At 37.4% G+C, this 18012-nt stretch overlaps 2 protein-coding genes across 3 annotated transcripts in view; one reads left to right on the forward strand and one right to left on the reverse strand.

The window, feature by feature from the left end:
* adgrl2b.1 (adhesion G protein-coupled receptor L2b, tandem duplicate 1) overlaps positions 1-8690 on the reverse strand; it is a 197639-nt gene extending 188949 nt beyond the window's left edge. For both annotated transcript variants that reach the window (XM_088085591.1, XM_088085588.1), the window contains exons 1-4: positions 8557-8690; positions 8311-8435; positions 4256-4341; positions 3345-3431 (exon numbers count right to left, since the gene is read on the reverse strand). The gene's annotated coding sequence lies outside the window, so the exon portion shown is untranslated. The remainder of the gene's footprint in view (positions 1-3344; positions 3432-4255; positions 4342-8310; positions 8436-8556) is intronic.
* On the forward strand, positions 319-15464 carry LOC121951946 (ankyrin repeat domain-containing protein 13C-like). The gene is made up of 13 exons (XM_042498446.2): positions 319-1160; positions 2200-2241; positions 3695-3799; positions 6565-6650; positions 6934-6979; positions 7235-7301; positions 8333-8477; positions 8580-8711; positions 10343-10504; positions 11094-11173; positions 11336-11434; positions 13805-13905; positions 14004-15464. The coding sequence occupies exons 1-13, from the start codon at positions 785-787 to the stop codon at positions 14132-14134; spliced, it is 1572 nt and encodes a 523-aa protein (XP_042354380.2). The 5' UTR covers positions 319-784; the 3' UTR covers positions 14135-15464.
* Positions 15465-18012: the final 2548 nt, after the last annotated feature.

Below are 18012 nucleotides of genomic sequence, written 5' to 3' on the forward strand. Positions count from 1 at the left end.
TATATAACTAATAAACCCCTGTGTGTTCATACTTGTGTCTATTTTATTTATTTATTTATTTATTTATTTATTTATTGTCTGTCTGTCTGTCTGTCTGGTACTAGAGCCCTTTAACAGGTTTATTCTAGTGCACTAGTGCAGGTTTGTACTTACGTGTGTTATTTTTCATTTGTAATTTTTTGTATTGACCACTAAATACTGTTTAAATAAAATGTAAAAAAAAAAAAAAAAAGAAAGAAAGAAAGAAAAAAAAAGCAACCCATGAATCAACAGCATGAACTCGCGTTCATACTGTGCGTCGTAAAAGAGTCTCGCGAGATTTGCCACTCGCAGCAAGCTAGCAGAGATGCTAGCTCAGCTGGTTGGTTTATTGTACCATCCAGTCCGCCTGAATTTTGCCGCAAAGGAAACTGAATCGATACCATTTTAAAACGTGCAACCAAGGAGCGGGAGAGACAACGATGTAGTCGCTTACTGTTCGATTTCTTTCTTAGCTGTTTGTTGATTTAGTGCGTGTGTTATGTTTAGCATTATTCTCTGTTTTCATTGCCGCACCCACCACATTCATTTTTCATTGTGGACTAGCTAGCGACCGTTTGCTGGGAGCTAACCGGAGCAGCAGGTGTAACGTTATTTTGAAGAACCAACTAGCAACCACCGAGCATCGCTGTTGTCTCAAATTGCTAATTTGAAATCATATTTTGATCAGCTCCGAGATTTATGCCACATCTTTACAATCGTTACAGCCCAGTAACGTTAATCGGTTAGCCCGTTAACGGTCATCATGACAGGTGAGAAGATACGCACCATGCGAAAGGACCACAACAAACCAAACAAAAATGAGGAGATAATGGACACGTACGATGAGACATCAAACGGGACTATCCCTAACGGTACCAGCAACCATTTCAAGTCCAACAAGGCTTTTCAGAAAGCAGTCAAATCCTCGGCACTGCAGCAGCAACAGCAGCTCAACGCGAACAACATCAACGGCAATCCATCATCGGTTGGCACCATCGTTAATGATAACAACAAGAATCCCATTATCCTGACCAGTGAGGACTTGGAGTTCCCAGTTCATGAGTGCGTGTTCAAGGGAGATGTGCGTCGGCTCTCCTCTCTCATCAGGACCCACAGCATCTCCCAGAAAGATGTACATGGTAAGTTTTCTGCTAATACCTGATTGTTTTAATTAGGGCTGGGCAATGGGTCAATATTAAATCGATATTGTGATATGAGTCTGGATATGTCTTGGATTTTGTATGTGATAATAAGTGTTTTTTTCCTGGTTATAAAGGCTGCATTACACTGGGGATCTATAAAATGACTATATTGCCAACATTGTGCATTAATTGACATTTTAAAAATGCTTTATTAACTTTATTATAACAGTACGTTATTTAACTTTTCAATTTTTGGGTACCTCATTTGCCTTTATTATTTCAGTACCTTATTTAACCTTATTATAAAAGTAATTTATTTTACTTTTTATAACAGGTCTTTGTTTAATTTCATTATAACAGTATCTCATTTAACTTTTTTATCATAGGATGTATAAATTAACTATATTGCAAACATTGTGTGTAAATTGACGTTTTATTTTGAAAATAAAATTTTATTATAAAAGAACAGGTCTTTAACTTCATTATAACAGTACCTTATTTACCTTTGGTATACAGTACCTTATTTAACTTCACTATAATAGTACTTTATTATAACAGTAGTTTATTTAACTTCATTGTAACAGTAGTGTATTTAGTTAAATAGTTGTACTAGTACTACAGTAGTCAAGAGAGGTTTTTCAAAATATTAAATATCATGTATCAATGTAGCCTAAAAATATCATGATGTTACTTTTAAGTTAAATTGCCCAGCCCTAGTTGTAATTGTTTATTTTTGAGTAATTTGTTCTGATGCACAACATTACAGGTTTATATGGTCATGAAAGACCTGGGAAACTAGTGAAATTTACAAATGGCAATTTCTAGGCATGGAAAAGTTTTGGAAAACGAAATATACCCTGACAGTTTTGGAAAAGTCATGGAAATCTGTTTAACATGAGACACAGTTGAATATTAATTACTGTTTTTACAGTTTATGGCTGTGATTTTTAAAGAAAACACGCGGTCGGAGAGTGTGTGGTCTTTAAAATCTGCCTCAAAGATTATTGATGTTAATATTTATGTGCTTCTTTTTTAGGGAACACGCCTCTTCACCTGGCTGTGATGATGGGCCATAAAGGTAAAAGTGAAAAATAAAATGTATTGAATGAGCTTTTTGTTTAGATTTTTTTCATTTTAGCAGCCCATTGTCAACCACAGGATTAACAAAAATGAGCAAAAAGCTTGTCAGATGGTAATCTACCAGTCGCGGCTTGAGCCCGGAAAATTACACTAAATCTGCTATGCTCGATGACCTTTCATCTGTCATAATGAGGCTTTATTGAAAGAGCATTCGGGATCCTCATTAAAGGCCCTTCTGTAAAAACAATTCAGTTTTTCCTTCTTTTTTTTTTAAACTCCTCCTGCACTCATCGTGTCGTATAATATACAGTTGGTGTTTTACCATAATAGTTAGGTTTAAATGAATCCACATAGATGATACAAGCAGTGCAGCCAATCTGTAAGGAAACTGATGCTTTGTTTTGCACTGCAAAACACTGAAGTCAGTTATATTTATATAGTTCAAAATCACAAATTAGCAGGGTTCCCACAGTTGTGAAATTCAGAGACCTTTCCAGGTTTTCAATAATCATATTGTCCAGGCTTGTAAAAGTCATGGAATTAGCAAAAATCATCAAAAGTTTTGGAAAAGTCATGGAAATTTGTTGTGCGTAATGAAATTGTTACAGTAATCCTCTGTCGATAACCTTCAATGTAACATAATGATAAATATATTTTCTGAAGCTGTCGACGTAACATAGCTCTAATATGTGTGACAACATTTTGTTGACCATCATATATGTTTTTTCATCCCACATTCTGTCTCTCCCTCCATGTATGTCAGCTAGCTGAAATTACGATTGAATATTGTTTGAATCTGATATGTTTGGAAAAAACACCAAGCAAAGGGAGCAAGAAGACAAAAAAGTGTCCTTGAAAAGACACGGAAAAGTTGAAATTAAAACTGAAATTTTAGCCATGAAATTGTGTTGGAACCCTGAATCAGGGCTTTACCAACTGTGCAATATGTGAAACCCACCCTTAGACACTCAATATGGACACTGAAAAACTGCACAAATCAAACTGTTAGCAGAAGGAAAAGAGGGGAAACAGAAGTGGAAGAGGAAGGATCTCACTTCCACCACAGAAGTAATAGTTGCTGGTGCTATTGTTGATGCTGACCTGATTGAGAGATCTGATGAATGAAGCGATGCCACTTCTTCATTCAGGCCTCGAGCCACTGCAGACATTTTGGTACATTTCCCCCCTCTGAAATTAGAAAAACAGTTACCATGATTACACCACTGACATGGGCTTTGCATAGTGAGTCCTGCATTTGTCATTAAAGATCAGTAGTCTGTTTAAACATCTTTTATTTAGACTCTGTTACAAAGTTTACATTAAAATCTTAACAGTTTATATTCGGCATGGCTGCTCAAAACAACGTGGAATAAAACCAGGTGACAATACACAGGATTGACATTAATGTAGATAATTTGTAATTCGAATAATTTTATGGGTTTTTCTTTCAGAATGTGCCCTCCTTCTACTGGCCCATAACGCTCCTGTAAAGATCAAGAACGCACAGGGATGGAGCCCGCTAGCAGAAGCCATCAGCTTTGGTGACAGGCAAATGAGTAAGTCAAGTCAAAACTGCTGTAAAAAGCCCGCTGTCCCCGAGTTTCTCATATTTGCATGATGATCTCAGTGGCATACCTACAATAATACACTCACTGTTATAATATTTAGGTTTAGTGCTTCCTGTCTGACAGCTCGATAGATTTATGACAGCTTCATGGTGTCAGCTTCAGTCTCTATTTGTCGGATAGTCAGTCATTCTGACATCTGGAGCGGCTTACTGTATGAATGCTAATGTCGTAGCATTAAATGTCAGCTTGATGGTTGTGGTGTGATCGGAAGTATCATTTTTTGGTTGAATTGTTTTGCCTTTTTTGTTGCCAGCTGAATGAGAAAATGATTTAGTCTATCATTTTTTGTGAAATACAATAAAAAAAACGCATGTAAATTCTAGAGTTAGTGCTTTGCAGAAGCATTTCCTTGCAGTGTGTACATTATAGAGTCTTTACATTTACCTTTTTACAGAGTCACTGCGGTCATATGGTGGATAAAATCAGTTGTGTTGCCCACAGTTGAAATCCAGTCAAGTTGCAGACAACATCTGAAGGAAAAAGGAAGAATTTGAAATTCTTAACTGATAAACCTTAAACAGCACAACTTCCATTAAATAGTTAATAATGTTCATATCATTAATAAATCCTCATTTCATTCATTCATCTTTGTTTTTACAAATGGGGACTAAATACTTTTGGAGGTCACGGCATGTGCGTGCAAGCTTTTGAAGGACTTTTTTTAATGTCATTTAATTGTTTAAAGATGGCTCTCTGGTCAGTTCAGCTAAAAAGCAAAAGGTGGGGATTTTCTCTGAGCACTCGTCATCCAGATGGGCTGGAACGCCGCCTGAACGATGGCTTAGTGTTAGGAAGCCCTGAGCTTACAGCCTGGTCACTCCCCTGCTTAATGACGCCGCTGCTTTTAGATCAGACATTCAGTGAAAAAGAGTGAAATGACATGTGAAAGGCAGCTAATGCCTCTGGGATGAATCCACTGCTCTTTCCTTTTTTTTTTAAAGGTATGGTGTTAATTTTGTATACTCCGCTAAAGATAATAGAGAAGATAAAGGGCAGGCAAAGTGTACGCTAAATCATTAATCTCTGTTTATTACAAATCTGTGCTGACAAATTTCTTTTGCTGCCACTTGCCTAATTGTGAAACATCAGCATCCATTTCTTCTGCAGCCTGTAATGGATGTTGTAAGGCTGAGCTGTTTGAGAAATGACCCTCAACCTTGTTAGTATGCGTCTCTACTCTCCGTGCCTGCTGTGGCAGGCTGGCTTGGGACTGGGACCAGGAGTTTCGCTTTGAGAAGGTCACACTACTCACAAGGGTGAAGGGGAGGCAGAGAGGGGGCTGGGTACATTCACACCTTCAGCAAGGACAGGCACAGAGAGACATGACATGGGGTCGATTTAAGTCTTTGGTTAAATAACATGCACCTGGCTATCGCTTAGTGAGAAGGTAAGAGAGAATAATGTGTGCTCGATAATAAATCTGTGAGTTACAGCTATTCACAGAACACTGTCGTCTTGTCATCGGTCATCACCTTTAGCTTTTACACATGTGCTGATTGCGTCAGCAGCTCGCTCACTGGTTGTGACTTTGTGCAGTGACAAGCTGCAGTGAGTTCTCCGTCAGCACTTCTCTCCTTAGTCACGTCCATTTTCAGTCCAGTCTTTTCCCTCCTGGTCAAGATAACCGGGATACATCTGAGATATCTTGATTTGTTGTGGTCCGTCCAATATAATTAAGTGGTCGCTGGTCAGTTTGTGAGATCAAGAGCTGCACTTTACAAGACAGTGAACTGTATTGGCTCATCTAATTACTGCTACTGATGCATGTAATGGAAAAAATGTTACCTCTGTAGCAGGGTAGTAATGCTTCTTCATGTTTTTCTTACAGTGGCCAACAAGGACAAATACAATGCTACAGTGTCACAAAACAATTCCATGAGGAGAAATGTGCTGCAGTTTCAGAAGTGATGCCTTTTCAAAAACACATGCAACATTCGGAAATAAATACAATGAAAACATGCTGCAGAAAACGAAAACAAATACAGTAACAGCAAACATGATGCAAATACAGTAACTATACAAACTCAAAAACACACATCTCCCCAAAACAAATGCAACAGAAAAACGCTGCAACGTCAACGCAGTAAAAGTTCTCCAGTCCTCTAGGCGGAGCGCACAGTGAAACAGCTTGATTTTCAACCTGAGAGAGAGAGACCAGAGAGAGGCCTGGATAACTTCTTAGTCTTGTGTTGACTGGATATGCAGTGTTTTTCTGTTACATTGTTTTTGGGGGTTTGTGTGTTTTTGACTTTGCTTTTCTGTGTTTGCTGTTAACATATTTGTTTTGGCTTTCTGCAGCATGTTTTCCATAGTGTATTTGTTTTGGATTTTCATTTTTGAATTGGCATCGTTTCTGCAGCTGCAGCATGTTTGTCATGACAGAAATGTTATGTTGTTGATCGTTTACCCTTGTCAGCCACCGTAGTTTATGTCTAACAGTGGTGTAATATTGAAATCTCATTAAGCACGTTACTAATGGTGCAAAATTGGACATCGCATACAAATATATCCGTGATATGAGTGATCAGCCAATAATTTCAATTTTTCAGTTACGCTTTTATTGGAAATACAAGTTGTGTGCCTGGTTTATATTCAGAGGTGATCTAAAGACTGTGGCTGTTTGAGGCATAATCCAAGTTCGCATTTGTTTAACTTGTAACTAAGCTTTTATTTTCTCACCCATTTTTCCTCAGTCACAGCAATACTGCGGAAGTTGAAGCAGCAATCCAGGGAGAGTGTGGAGGATAAGAGGCCAAAATTACTGAAAGCTCTCAGGGAGGTGAGGAACACACTGCCGTCACTTCCACAGATGCTGCTGCATCACCACACTCAAGTTTGCAACTGGTTTCATTCTGCATCACTGAACTTTGACTCCTTCGTATTATCAAAAATCTCCGTAGGCTTCGATTTGCATAAATGACTTTTGCCTGTCCTTGAGTATGCATATTAACTGCTGAAGTGCATAATGTGAAATATTCACTGTGCTTTGCAATTCTACTGACCCAACAAGTTATTATACATAAGTGATCCTTCAGTTAGATGTGTTTGTGTCTTTTCTGTAGCTTGGTGACTTTTATCTGGAGCTGCACTGGGACTTTCAGAGCTGGGGTAAGTTTCAGATTTAAGCCCAAAAAAATGTTGTTTATATATATATCCAATTCTCAAATATTTTTACAACATTGATTATTGATAAGACCAACTTTAACTTGAAATGACTTTGCTGAGTTCTCCAAAGTTGCTGGATGGGTAAACTGTTGCCTTACTTCAGGATTTTATTAAAGATAAATAAGTGTTTTCCTTCTGTTGTCATTGCAAAACTTCCAGTCGGAAATACTTTATTAACTCTCTCTTCTCTATTAAAAGTGCCTTTGCTGTCCCGGATGCTGCCGTCGGATGCTTGTAAAATCTACAAGCAGGGAATAAATATCAGGTAATAATAATCCTTTACCAAAAAACTTTTTATGTGAAGTCACTGTTGCAGACAAATCGCCAAGAATAAACTCATCAGAGTTTCGTTAAAGATGTGGCATGGCCCCGTGATCTCACTCGTTTGATGTAAAGTGGTCATAAAAGTCCAAGCTGTCCTAAGTATTTTTTTCATCTTGACGTTTTGATAAAATCAAGCATGTTTAACATTATCTAAAGTTTTTAGTCTCAGCAAATAGTGAAGTTCAATGACGTGAATGTTGTCAGCAGCCAACAGCTGCGCTCTCTCCAGCAGCAAACTTGGTAGATTGTAAACATTAAGAGGATGTTGGGGAGGTGCAAGAACATGAAGTCTCTGTTCATTTGTAATTTGGAAAAGGAGGCAAAACGGTGGAGTTGTTGTGTGACCAAGAGTCCCCGTTTAACTCTGCGTGTATCTGATCCACCAACCAGCATTTATTTTAATAAGAAATATTAATTTTTTTAAAGAGATCGCCTCTCATTCCACGGTCCTCTCCCACTAAACCGGAGACTGGTAGCAATTGAAGTGAAAAAATCAAGAAAGTTTGTACTAAAATAAAGTTTCTTTATGAGTGATATTGATGCCGAAATTAGCAAGAATACTGTAAACATATGACACCTTTTATCTTGCGTTTCTAGAGTGATGTGATTTTACAGATGAGTTTGGTGTAATATTTTCCACCAGGAGCAGGTTTGCAAAAAGTGACCCTGCATGATCCCCAGTCTTTGAAAGTCTTAGTAAAGTTAAAATCTTTATAGTGTCTGACTAAAAACTTATATTGTCTTTAGATGTCAGAAGGTGTCACACTTTATTCTTTTAAGTCATTTTCAAAGTCTTCTAAGATATAGTAGGAATACAACATCAAATACTAGATTAAGGCTGTGGCTGCACCTATGAGAGAATCTAATTCACTTTGTGTTTAAAGCAACGAATCCAGGTCAAAGACTTCTTTTAGATCCAAAAAGTAGGACGTAGCAATCTGAACACTCACCCTCTTCTTTCTCTTGATTTAGACTTGACACCACTCTCATAGACTTCACTGACATGAAGTGTCAGCGTGGAGATCTTAGCTTCATTTTCAACGGCGATGCTGCACCCTCCCAGTCCTTTGTGGTTCTGGACAATGAAGCAAAAGTGTACCAAAGAATACACCACGAGGTGAGTGAGGGGCACAACCAGACCAGAAATATTTCATATAGTGTCAGCAGCTGTTTAAATATGAACGGTAGCATCTTACTGTTATTGTGTTGCTCTCCCAAGGAGTCAGAGATGGAGACTGAAGAGGAGGTGGATATTCTGATGAGCAGTGACGTCTACTCTGCAACTCTGTCCACCAAGTCCATCACTTTCTCTCGTAGTCAAATCGGCTGGCTGTTCAGAGAGGATAAAACAGTAAGCTTTAGGGAGCCAACCATCACTAGAAAACATTACACATTAGTTTTCATGTTCAGCAACATCATCAGACAATGTCAGGACTCATTTGCAGTATGGAGGAAAAAAAGTATGGAATTTGATTTCAGGAATTTTCAGGTCAGGATAACTATGGAAAAAAGAAGAGAGAACACAAAAAATATTTGTGTCCTATTATTGCCCCTATTCGTTTTTTTGAAACATAGAATTTGCCAATTTAAAAAAAATTAATTGATCATAGAAGCAGTGTTTTCATGGTGTTTGGAGAAGCTAAAATGTTTGCCACTATGAGGGAGTGTGCAGGCCAGAGTGAGCTTGATGTTGTCGAAAGCAAGGCAAGAAGTATGGCAACTGAAACATAGACTTTGTAAATAATGAACATAGCTACCATGATGTCACCCATTGGTTTGTGGACTTCTGCTTTGAAGCCTTAAATTCAGCATTACAGCTATTGCCAATTTGTGAGCATATTTGGGCTAAAGTCTGGCATTGTGGAGGAGTGAGGGCTGGATTTACTGAGAAGCTGAGGACACTATCAGCAGACAGCCTGTCACTCAAGCTGCCCCACCCGTAATTATGTGTAACTTTAAGCCTTAATAAAATGTGAAAGGATGAGTTAAATAAAAATTAGTTTGCCATTAATGTTGAAATTAGCTATGGAGACCAAACAGTTTTTTGTACCAGGCTGTAAACATGTTTATTCCTGCTGTAAAGTTGGCATTTTAACATGGGAATCAACTTGCTCCTGGAGTCAAAGATCTGTAGTTTTTGGCACTTCTGTCAATATTGGCTTCATTTTTCAGCCGCACAGGTTGCTACTTTGATCAAACACACACTCCTGAGCTGAGCTGCTCAGCATTACAGCCTGCAAAACAGCTTTGCCACAAGTGCCTTAACTGAACCAAAACCAGACATCTGCGGCCAATTAGTTAGAAAGAAAATACGGCAATATCTTTGAATTGCAGATATTCGATTGCATCCCAAAGTTTGTCTGGACATTTGAGTTATGCAGTGTATCTTTTCTGTGTAAGGAAACTTTTTTGGCAGCGTTAGTCATTTATCAACTTTCCTCACTCATTTTCAGTTTGTATTTACAAAAGAGATTAAAAAATATGGAATTTCAAAATCACATTTTCCAGGCCTGGAGAAGTCATTGAATTAGTCAAAAATCTTAAAGGTTCTGGAAAAGTTGTGGAATTTTCTTGTATCTTCCATTGACAACCTTGCACGTAACTTAACAATACGGCAAATTATTTTCTGGAGCTGTCAACGTAAGGTAGCTCAAATATGCATCAGTTTGTGACATTGCAAATAAAATTTCCATCATATTTCCCTGTACGGAGCAGCGCAGCTCAAGTCTTTTTGATTTTTGAAATCTCTTATGGCACTCTGAATCGGAAAGACCTGTGTGTACCTCTGTGGTTTTATGAACTTTACTTGTCTTGCTTTGGGGATGAAAAAATAAGAGTTCTTAAAATCTTTTGTCTCCTGAGAAGTGAGTACCATCCCACCCTCGGGCTTTACCGCAGCACGTTTTAAAAAATCAGCAGTACTTTTGGGTAATTCACAGGGCAACATAATGACACTCCAACACCTGCTTGTTTTCTGTGCAGGAGAGGGTTGGAAACTTCCTGGCTGATTTCTACGCAGTGAACGGTCTGGTGCTGGAGTCGCGGAAACGGCGAGAACACCTCAGTGAGGAGGACATCTTGAGGAACAAAGCCATCATGGAGAGCTTGAGTAAAGGAGGCAGCATCAGTGAACAAAACTTTGAGGTGAGAGAAACAAATCGGTGCTTTGACTTCACTTAGAAATGGTTAACCCTTTGAAACCTGGATGGACGTTTTTATTTTGCTGCATTCAGATACCTTTCACAAGTATTTAAACATCTGAACCCAAAGAAAAGTGGTTTGATTTCTTTTAAAAACACTGGGGGAGGCAATGAACAACCCCACAAGAAATGTCTGGCAAATTGCAAGATTCAGATTTAGTCACCTATTTTTTTAAAAGCTAGCAGAAAAATTCCAGAAAACTTGATAATTATCATAATTACATTTTTTAGATTATATTCAAGAATCATTGATATTTTTAAGCACTTATTCCTTTGGTCATTTCCCTGTTTGTTTTTAAAATTTCGGTTTTCTTTTTCTTTTTTTTTTTTTTTACCCAATTTTCAGATGGTTTTTCTAATTTTTTGTTCCAATTTCTTGCTAGTGTTTGTGTAGTTTTTCCGAGGTTGGCCATTGCTTTCTTTACATGTTTTTGAAAGAAATCAAGCCAATTTGCTCAGGTTTCAAAGGGTTAATAGTAATGGTATCCTGGTGACTGCCAATATGCCTCTGATGGATAATTTCCTGTTCCCAGCCTGTGAGGCGACAGTCCCTCACAGCTCCTGCACCCAACACGATTTCTTGGGAAGAGTACATCACCGCAGAGCACGGAAAGTAAGCGCCTCGTATTTTCCGTGATTTCATCAGTCTTCGTCACAATTATAAATTCAATCAGGACAGTTACAAGAAATCCAGTGCAGATTCTGAGTGTTAAATCCACGTCAAGCACCAAGAATAAAAGGTAGTTTCTTTGTGTTTGTGTCTTCGCGCCTTCAGGCCACCTCATCTTGGAAGAGAGCTCGTGTGTAAGGAAAGCAAGAAGAACTTCAAAGCTACTGTAGCCATGAGCCAGGATTTCCCTCTAGGCATCGAGTCGTGAGTACATCCCTTCCTCTTCAGATCTATTTACAAAGCTCTCGGCAGAGATTGATCCTGGGTGAATACGCGCGGATACTCTTGGGATTTTAGAAAAGGGTAATGTAGAGATGAAATAATTCCGATGAGATAATTGGGCCAGGTAGACGCTGGTTGTGTGGGGAAACCACTGATGAGACGATTGCAGAATCAACGGCTCCACCATGTGACAACAAAATGTCAGTGTTTGGAGTTCTGTTTTGTTTTTTAACTTAACTAAACCACTGTGTTAACTGCGCTCTGGACGTTTGAGGAAGAAAAAAAGGTTATTATCTCTCTCAGTTCCTCTACACTCGTCTTCATGCATCTGCAAGCATGTGACTTTTTTTCACGTTAAATTTGTACATGTAGATTATTAGAGCCTGACCAACACAGGGTTTTAAGGATCATAAATAATATTGTACTGATTAAAAAAGCCAATAAGCTATCTGAATATTATCTGACATTTTAATAAGAATCCATTAAGGATAAGATTTTCCTTTTTTTAAGTCCCACAGCGAAGAATTTCCATTGTTAAAGCAGCAAAAGAGAAAGTGCATCAGGGGTTAAAAAAAAGCAACATATAAGTAAACAGAAAAAATAAACTTTAAAGAGCCAAATATAATAAGTAAACATAGAAAAAAAGCAATATACTAAGTAAACGGTAAATAAAAGAAAAACATAATAAGTATATGGTAAAAAAAAAAAAAGTCAAAATATAAGTTTATGATCAAAAAGTATATAACCATTTAAAAATAAATGAATAAATAAAGCTAAATGTAATAAACACACAATGTCTGAATTAAAATTATTACATTATTGAATTAAGTTGTTAGAAAATTTGATATGTATTGTCCAGGACATTTTAGAGATGAAAAACGCTCTCTGGTGGACAGACTATGTAATGGTGACACTAATTCTAAATGGCCTCACCCAAACCTAAAAAAAGAAAAACATACTTTTTAACTGCATTTTAATGCTTGCTGCTGCTGGTAATTCATTTACACAAGCTTTCTTTTTATCTGGTGATAAAATGAAAATTGTCAAAATATGAAAGGATAAACACATTACTTTAAGCTTTTTTATTGCCTTTAGATGAAATAGTGTTATTATTTTTCTTTTTTCATGCATAAAACATTAAAATTGCATTATTTTTTTTAAATCTAATTTGGATTTTATGCAGCCAAATATGATGAGGGTTTGTCTTAAGAGCTTGTGATCATGTATGGGAGAGAGGGGGAACAAAATGAGAAAAGTAGGAATTTTAAAGGTTAAAAAGCATGTTTTACACTGTGCAGATGAGGAGGTAGGATTCAAACAGGATGTGGTTTTGTGTTTGCCTGTAATGGGTTACAGGCAGTGCTGTAAAATATAACTGGGACATAATGTAGTAAATTGCTTTATCTCCTCTGATTGAACCTTAATGGTCTGGCAATAAAACCCCACCCTTTATAATGCCTAATGGCTTTTTAATGTGATTTTTCCCCCCTTCACATTCTGTGTTAAAAATATGATCCTACTTCTCCTAAAATGTTTTTAATTAATGTCATTATCTTAAAGTTATACTATGCAGGTGAAAAAAAAAGTGAACGCCAACCCCAGATTCACTCCGCTCGGTGTTTTGCTTCACTATATTTGCCTTTTTTCAGCGCTGTGTCTGGGAACTTATGTTTGTTTTGAAGCAGATATTTGGTCTCACATCTATGTACATGGAAATTGAGAGTCTGCATTGTGAGCCCATCTGGGCATCTATTGTTGCAGGATACTACACTGACATAAGAATTCAGCCATCCATATCAGTAGAATTTTGTTGTTGGACATCATTTAGTCAATCTAAATGCTAATTTATTTTAGCACTATTGAGTCGTACATATTTTCCAGTATAACATTATAATGTTCAATTCAAAAGTGTATCAGCAGTCAGGTAAAAGTCATTTGAAAATCTGCAGACAAGACTAACGTTAGTCGCATTTACAGTCAAGGAGTGTATCTTCTTTAATCAATTTCAAAAATTAAGAATAATCCCTGAAGTTTCAGATTGGCATGAGTTTTGCTGTAGGTTTAATTTAAGGGGTTACAGCAAAGATTTGTTGATAAATAATTTTCAGGTTATAATTTAGGTAACTTATCTAAAAGTGGCAAGACAACCCAATTCTAGCAGCCAAGAAAAGTTTTTTTTGTTTTTTCAGCCGTATATATTCCTGTTCAAGTGGAGAGATGGACTTTATTCAATATTTACTCAAGATCTCAATTTGCAGTTTGACTTCACGTCATTTTTGTTGTTCAGATTTGGGGAAATGCTGGCAAAGCAAAGACTGAAATAAAACTGCTGACTCTGTCCTCTGCCTCCAGGTTATTAAACGTGTTGGAGGTCATAGCCCCGTTCAAGCACTTCAACAAACTCCGGGAGTTCGTTCAGATGAAACTTCCGCCTGGGTTTCCAGTCAAACTCGGTATGTGTCGACCTGCCGCTGTGTTCCTGTGAGTGGGCGAGCTCGACGGGAACTTTCACAGAGTAACATGTCTTCTTCTTGTGCTGTCTCCCTCGCAGACATCCCCGTCTTCCCCACGATCACAGCCACCGTCACCTTTCAGGAATTCCGCTACGACGAATTTGAAGAGTCGACTTTCTTCATCCCCGCTGAATACAAAGAAGATCCCAGTCGCTTCCCTGACCTTTGACTTGTAAACTCATCTGACGCAAACAGGAAATGACCAGCAGGCTAATGTGTTTAAGAGTTGGGATATTATACAAATGAGGAATCCTGTATTTTATTCCTATATATGTTATCCGTTAAAAAAAAGGGAACTGGTCTTATTGATCAGTTATTGTTAATTTTCGCTGATGGATCCAAAGCAAATCAATGCAAACAGATGTTAAAGAGCGCCATCTAACATATAGATGCATATCGGCAGTCATTTTATTGTGAAATGAGTGATAGCTTTCATTGTAATTGCTGTTCACCCCCTGAGTGGCTCAACGCGCTGCTCTGTGCTGCTGTTCTCTCCTGTGAAAGCTGTCAGAAGACACGGCCTGGACTCTTTATCATCACTGTTTTAATACCTACTTTTATCTCCTCATGTCCAAGGACTGATTACTGCACCGACACCGTGATCTGTAAAAAAATTCACGTCTCATCTGTAATTCATAAAAAAAGAACCACAAATATATCCTGAGCTTAATATTCATTTATAAATGATGTACTATATATATAAATATATATATAAACTATATATAAACTCAAAGGAGTAACACTGTGTAGCAATACATTTCCAGTACGTAAGAATGTTTTTAACCAGCTGGGAGAAGGTTTAGCATAAAAACACATTCTTCTTAACAGTTCAATATCCAAGCCTTTTCCCCTGTGCAGGACGCGGTCTCCTGTGTTTTCAGGTTAGCTCATGTTACCTCTCGCCTGTCTCCATGTTTGTCGTGATAGTACGAATTCTGTGCTCGGTGTGAGTGAATTAACTGTACTGTACCAAGGGTTGTTGTATGTGCGTTTGTGTGTGGGAGAACCCAGATGGGATATCAGGTAAACTGTTCTTAGTTTAATACTGCACTGATATTAAGTATATTTAAGGCATGCTACTGGCTGTGTTGGCCTACCAGATCACATGCATCTTTAAGATATATCTGAGCGTTTGTTATATTACCTGCAGATTTATGGGTATTAGGATTAAGGAAAAACTGACAATTGTAACACTAACACTTTGGAACACCTTTTAGTGCTTATAAAAAAAATCTCTCCTTGATGGTAGTCTGCGCATATTTCTCCTGTTTTCTTTTTAATCCGAGGAGAGTAAACTAAGCTGTGAAGTTGATATTTGCTGGATATCCCGAAACTGTCCGGATGGGAAACAATCTGATCCACTGAGTTGTCTCTAGCTTCAGCTGATATGTACTGCAACCATACCTACTTCACTTCCCTTTAAATAAAGCACCAGCATCATGTTTCAACTGACTTTGTGCAACTATAATAAAAAGAAAGTATTCTATACGAGGCTTCCACATAGGGCTGGGTGTTATTAATTTCTCACTGATTTTTCTCTTCCACAGTATTTATCAGGTAAAGCTGGAGTGGATTTTATTTTAAAAAATGACTTTTTTTAAAAGAAAGAATTATGCAGTCCATTTACTTAAAAGTAAACGTGCTAATACCACACTGTGAAAATACTCTGTTACAAGTAAAAGTCCTGCATTGAAAATGGTACTTAAGTAAAAGTTTTTACGTATAATCGGGAAAATGCATTTAACCCTTTATGGTCAGCATTATGATGGCAATGCCTGGAATGTTACCAGTCCTGGCACTTTTTAAAGTATTGCAAGAGTTATTGTGTCAGTGTAAACAGCCAAAAATGGGTGTTACCTAGAGTCAACACTGTACTGTAGAGGGTTAAAGTGTTGAAAGTAAAAGGGTTAAAAATAAAAATAAAACATCAGAATTGTCTGAAAGATAGATAGATAGACAAACAGATAGATAATATATAGAAAAATACTTAAATGTTTTCTAAAATTAATTATTATAATAGGCTAATTGATTAATTAGCTAATGAGTTCATCTGAACTTGTTTTAACAGTTTGATTGATTTTTTTTTCCAAAACAGCATATTTAGTAAACGCTTCCTATTATTTTATGCAACAATCTTAATTTGTAAAGTAACTAGTAACTAAAGCTGTCACATAAACGTAGTGAAGTAAAAAGTACATTTCCCTCGAGAGTACTCGTAGCGTGCTTGAGTAACGTACTTAGTTACATTCCACCACTGTTTTGTTTTTTTCACATTTGATGAAACTGTCACTATAACCTGTGTCACGAAAACAACCCTGGGTAACTCATACTTTTACTTTGGCAAACACTCGTCTAGGGTTTCCCGCACATTTTCATGGATAACATTTCAGAACTTTTTCCATGACTTCTGAAGGACCAATAATAAAAACAAAAAATGTTGTTGCGTATTAAAAAAAGGGGGGGGGGGGTTATACACGGAATATTACTGTAATATTTTCATTACGGACAACAAAATGTGTTTTTTTTCGAAACTTTTCATGCTTTTTTTCTAATTCCATTACTTTGACAGGCCTGGAAAATAAGATTAGGAAATTCCCTGACTTTTAAAAGTTTTCCAGGACCGAAGGAACCCCGCGTTTCTAACCGGAGAGTGAGCTCGTGAGCCTACCTGTTGCCTTCCGGTCCCGGTGGCTCTCTGACGGCGTCGCTCGGTCAGCTGAAGTCCCACACTACGTAGCTCCGGTCCTCCAGTTTTATTTGTTGACATTAAACACGCAAGCAATAACTTAAAACAAAAACTTCGGGGAAAAAAGAAAAGACGTCAACAGTTTGTTTTCCCATCAGCACTCTTCAAACATCTCATCCACTGTAGCCCACACACCTGGCTCCAATCACCTCTGATTACCTGGGCACGCGCCCCCTACACGCTCGACTACTGTGAGGTAAGCCCCGCCCTCATAGTCTGACAGCCACGCAGGACAGGTAATATGGACAATGTGCCGTGACACCTGACAGAAGAACATGAGACAGATGATCTGTGAAAGACATCAGTGCCTCTTCATAGTGTTTCTACCGGCATCTGCAAGAATCTGTCTGAAGGAAAGCCATTCAACACTTAGAGCATAAAAGTCAGCAAAGCGATGATAATGGATTGGATATTGGATAACAGTAAAAGAGCAACGACAATAATTGATATAAAGATACTTTTTTATACAAATAAAGCAAAAATAAACAGACAAAGGACACTGAAAACAAAGCGTTGATTGCTTGGGTTTAGTTAAATCTCGTGTAAGAGTTTGCAGGATGAATGTGGTTTGACATTAATAATTCTTAATGCTCATGCCTATGCGTATACACTAAAGTCTTTTTTCATATTTCCTTTCCTGGTTTCCTCATAAAATATGTTTTTAGAAACAAATTATGATACATATGTAGTACTGCCCACCTGCCAGAGCAAGTTTTATCATTTTAAATATGTCTGCAAACATTTAACGTGAGAATTAGTGCAATTAGTACAATTAGTGTAAATGCAGTAATATAATTTATATTTGATCTGCCTAGTTGACTGCAGTTCACAAGCAGTGATTGATAGCAGAGTTAGAGACTTTTTGACTTTGATTGGTTGGGTTTTTTTTTTTTTTTGCAGGCACAGTGCATTTTTGCAAATTCATCAAGTTGCACCATGAGGATGAAAATGATTTTTTTTCACAAATTATCTGTTCCATGTACCACTGCATGGATAAAGCAAGTTATTTTTTGAACAAAGTTACATTTAAATACAAAGCATTAAGTGACTGCTTTACGCAATTTGAATTTTTTGTGTTTTTTTGTAGTAATGTGATAAAATATGTTTGTTAGGGTACCCTAACAGACATCTGCGTCTGGTTTAGGGTGCAAATTCTAATTATTTACATTTTTAATACTTTTTCTTGATTCATTTTTTTTAAGTCTAGAGTGTCAATAAATAGTTAACAATGCCAACCATTTAAACCCCAAAGATATTCAGTTAAAGGTGGAGCCAGTGATTCTAATCCAGTACACTTGTTA

Source organism: Plectropomus leopardus, chromosome 12 (assembly GCF_026936395.1).
Source record: "Plectropomus leopardus strain MGB_pleo_1.0 chromosome 12, ASM2693639v1, whole genome shotgun sequence".
NCBI lineage: Eukaryota > Metazoa > Chordata > Actinopteri > Perciformes > Serranidae > Plectropomus > Plectropomus leopardus.

Excerpts from the sequence above, each read along its gene's own strand:
- LOC121951946 (XM_042498446.2), top strand. The coding sequence starts at position 785 with ATGACAGGTGAGAAGATACGCACCATGCGAAAGGACCACAACAAACCA. Across the intron at positions 6,651-6,933 it reads TACTGAAAGCTCTCAGGGAG|CTTGGTGACTTTTATCTGGA; the intron begins GTGAGGAACACA and ends TCTTTTCTGTAG. Across the intron at positions 11,435-13,804 it reads TTCCCTCTAGGCATCGAGTC|GTTATTAAACGTGTTGGAGG; the intron begins GTGAGTACATCC and ends CTCTGCCTCCAG.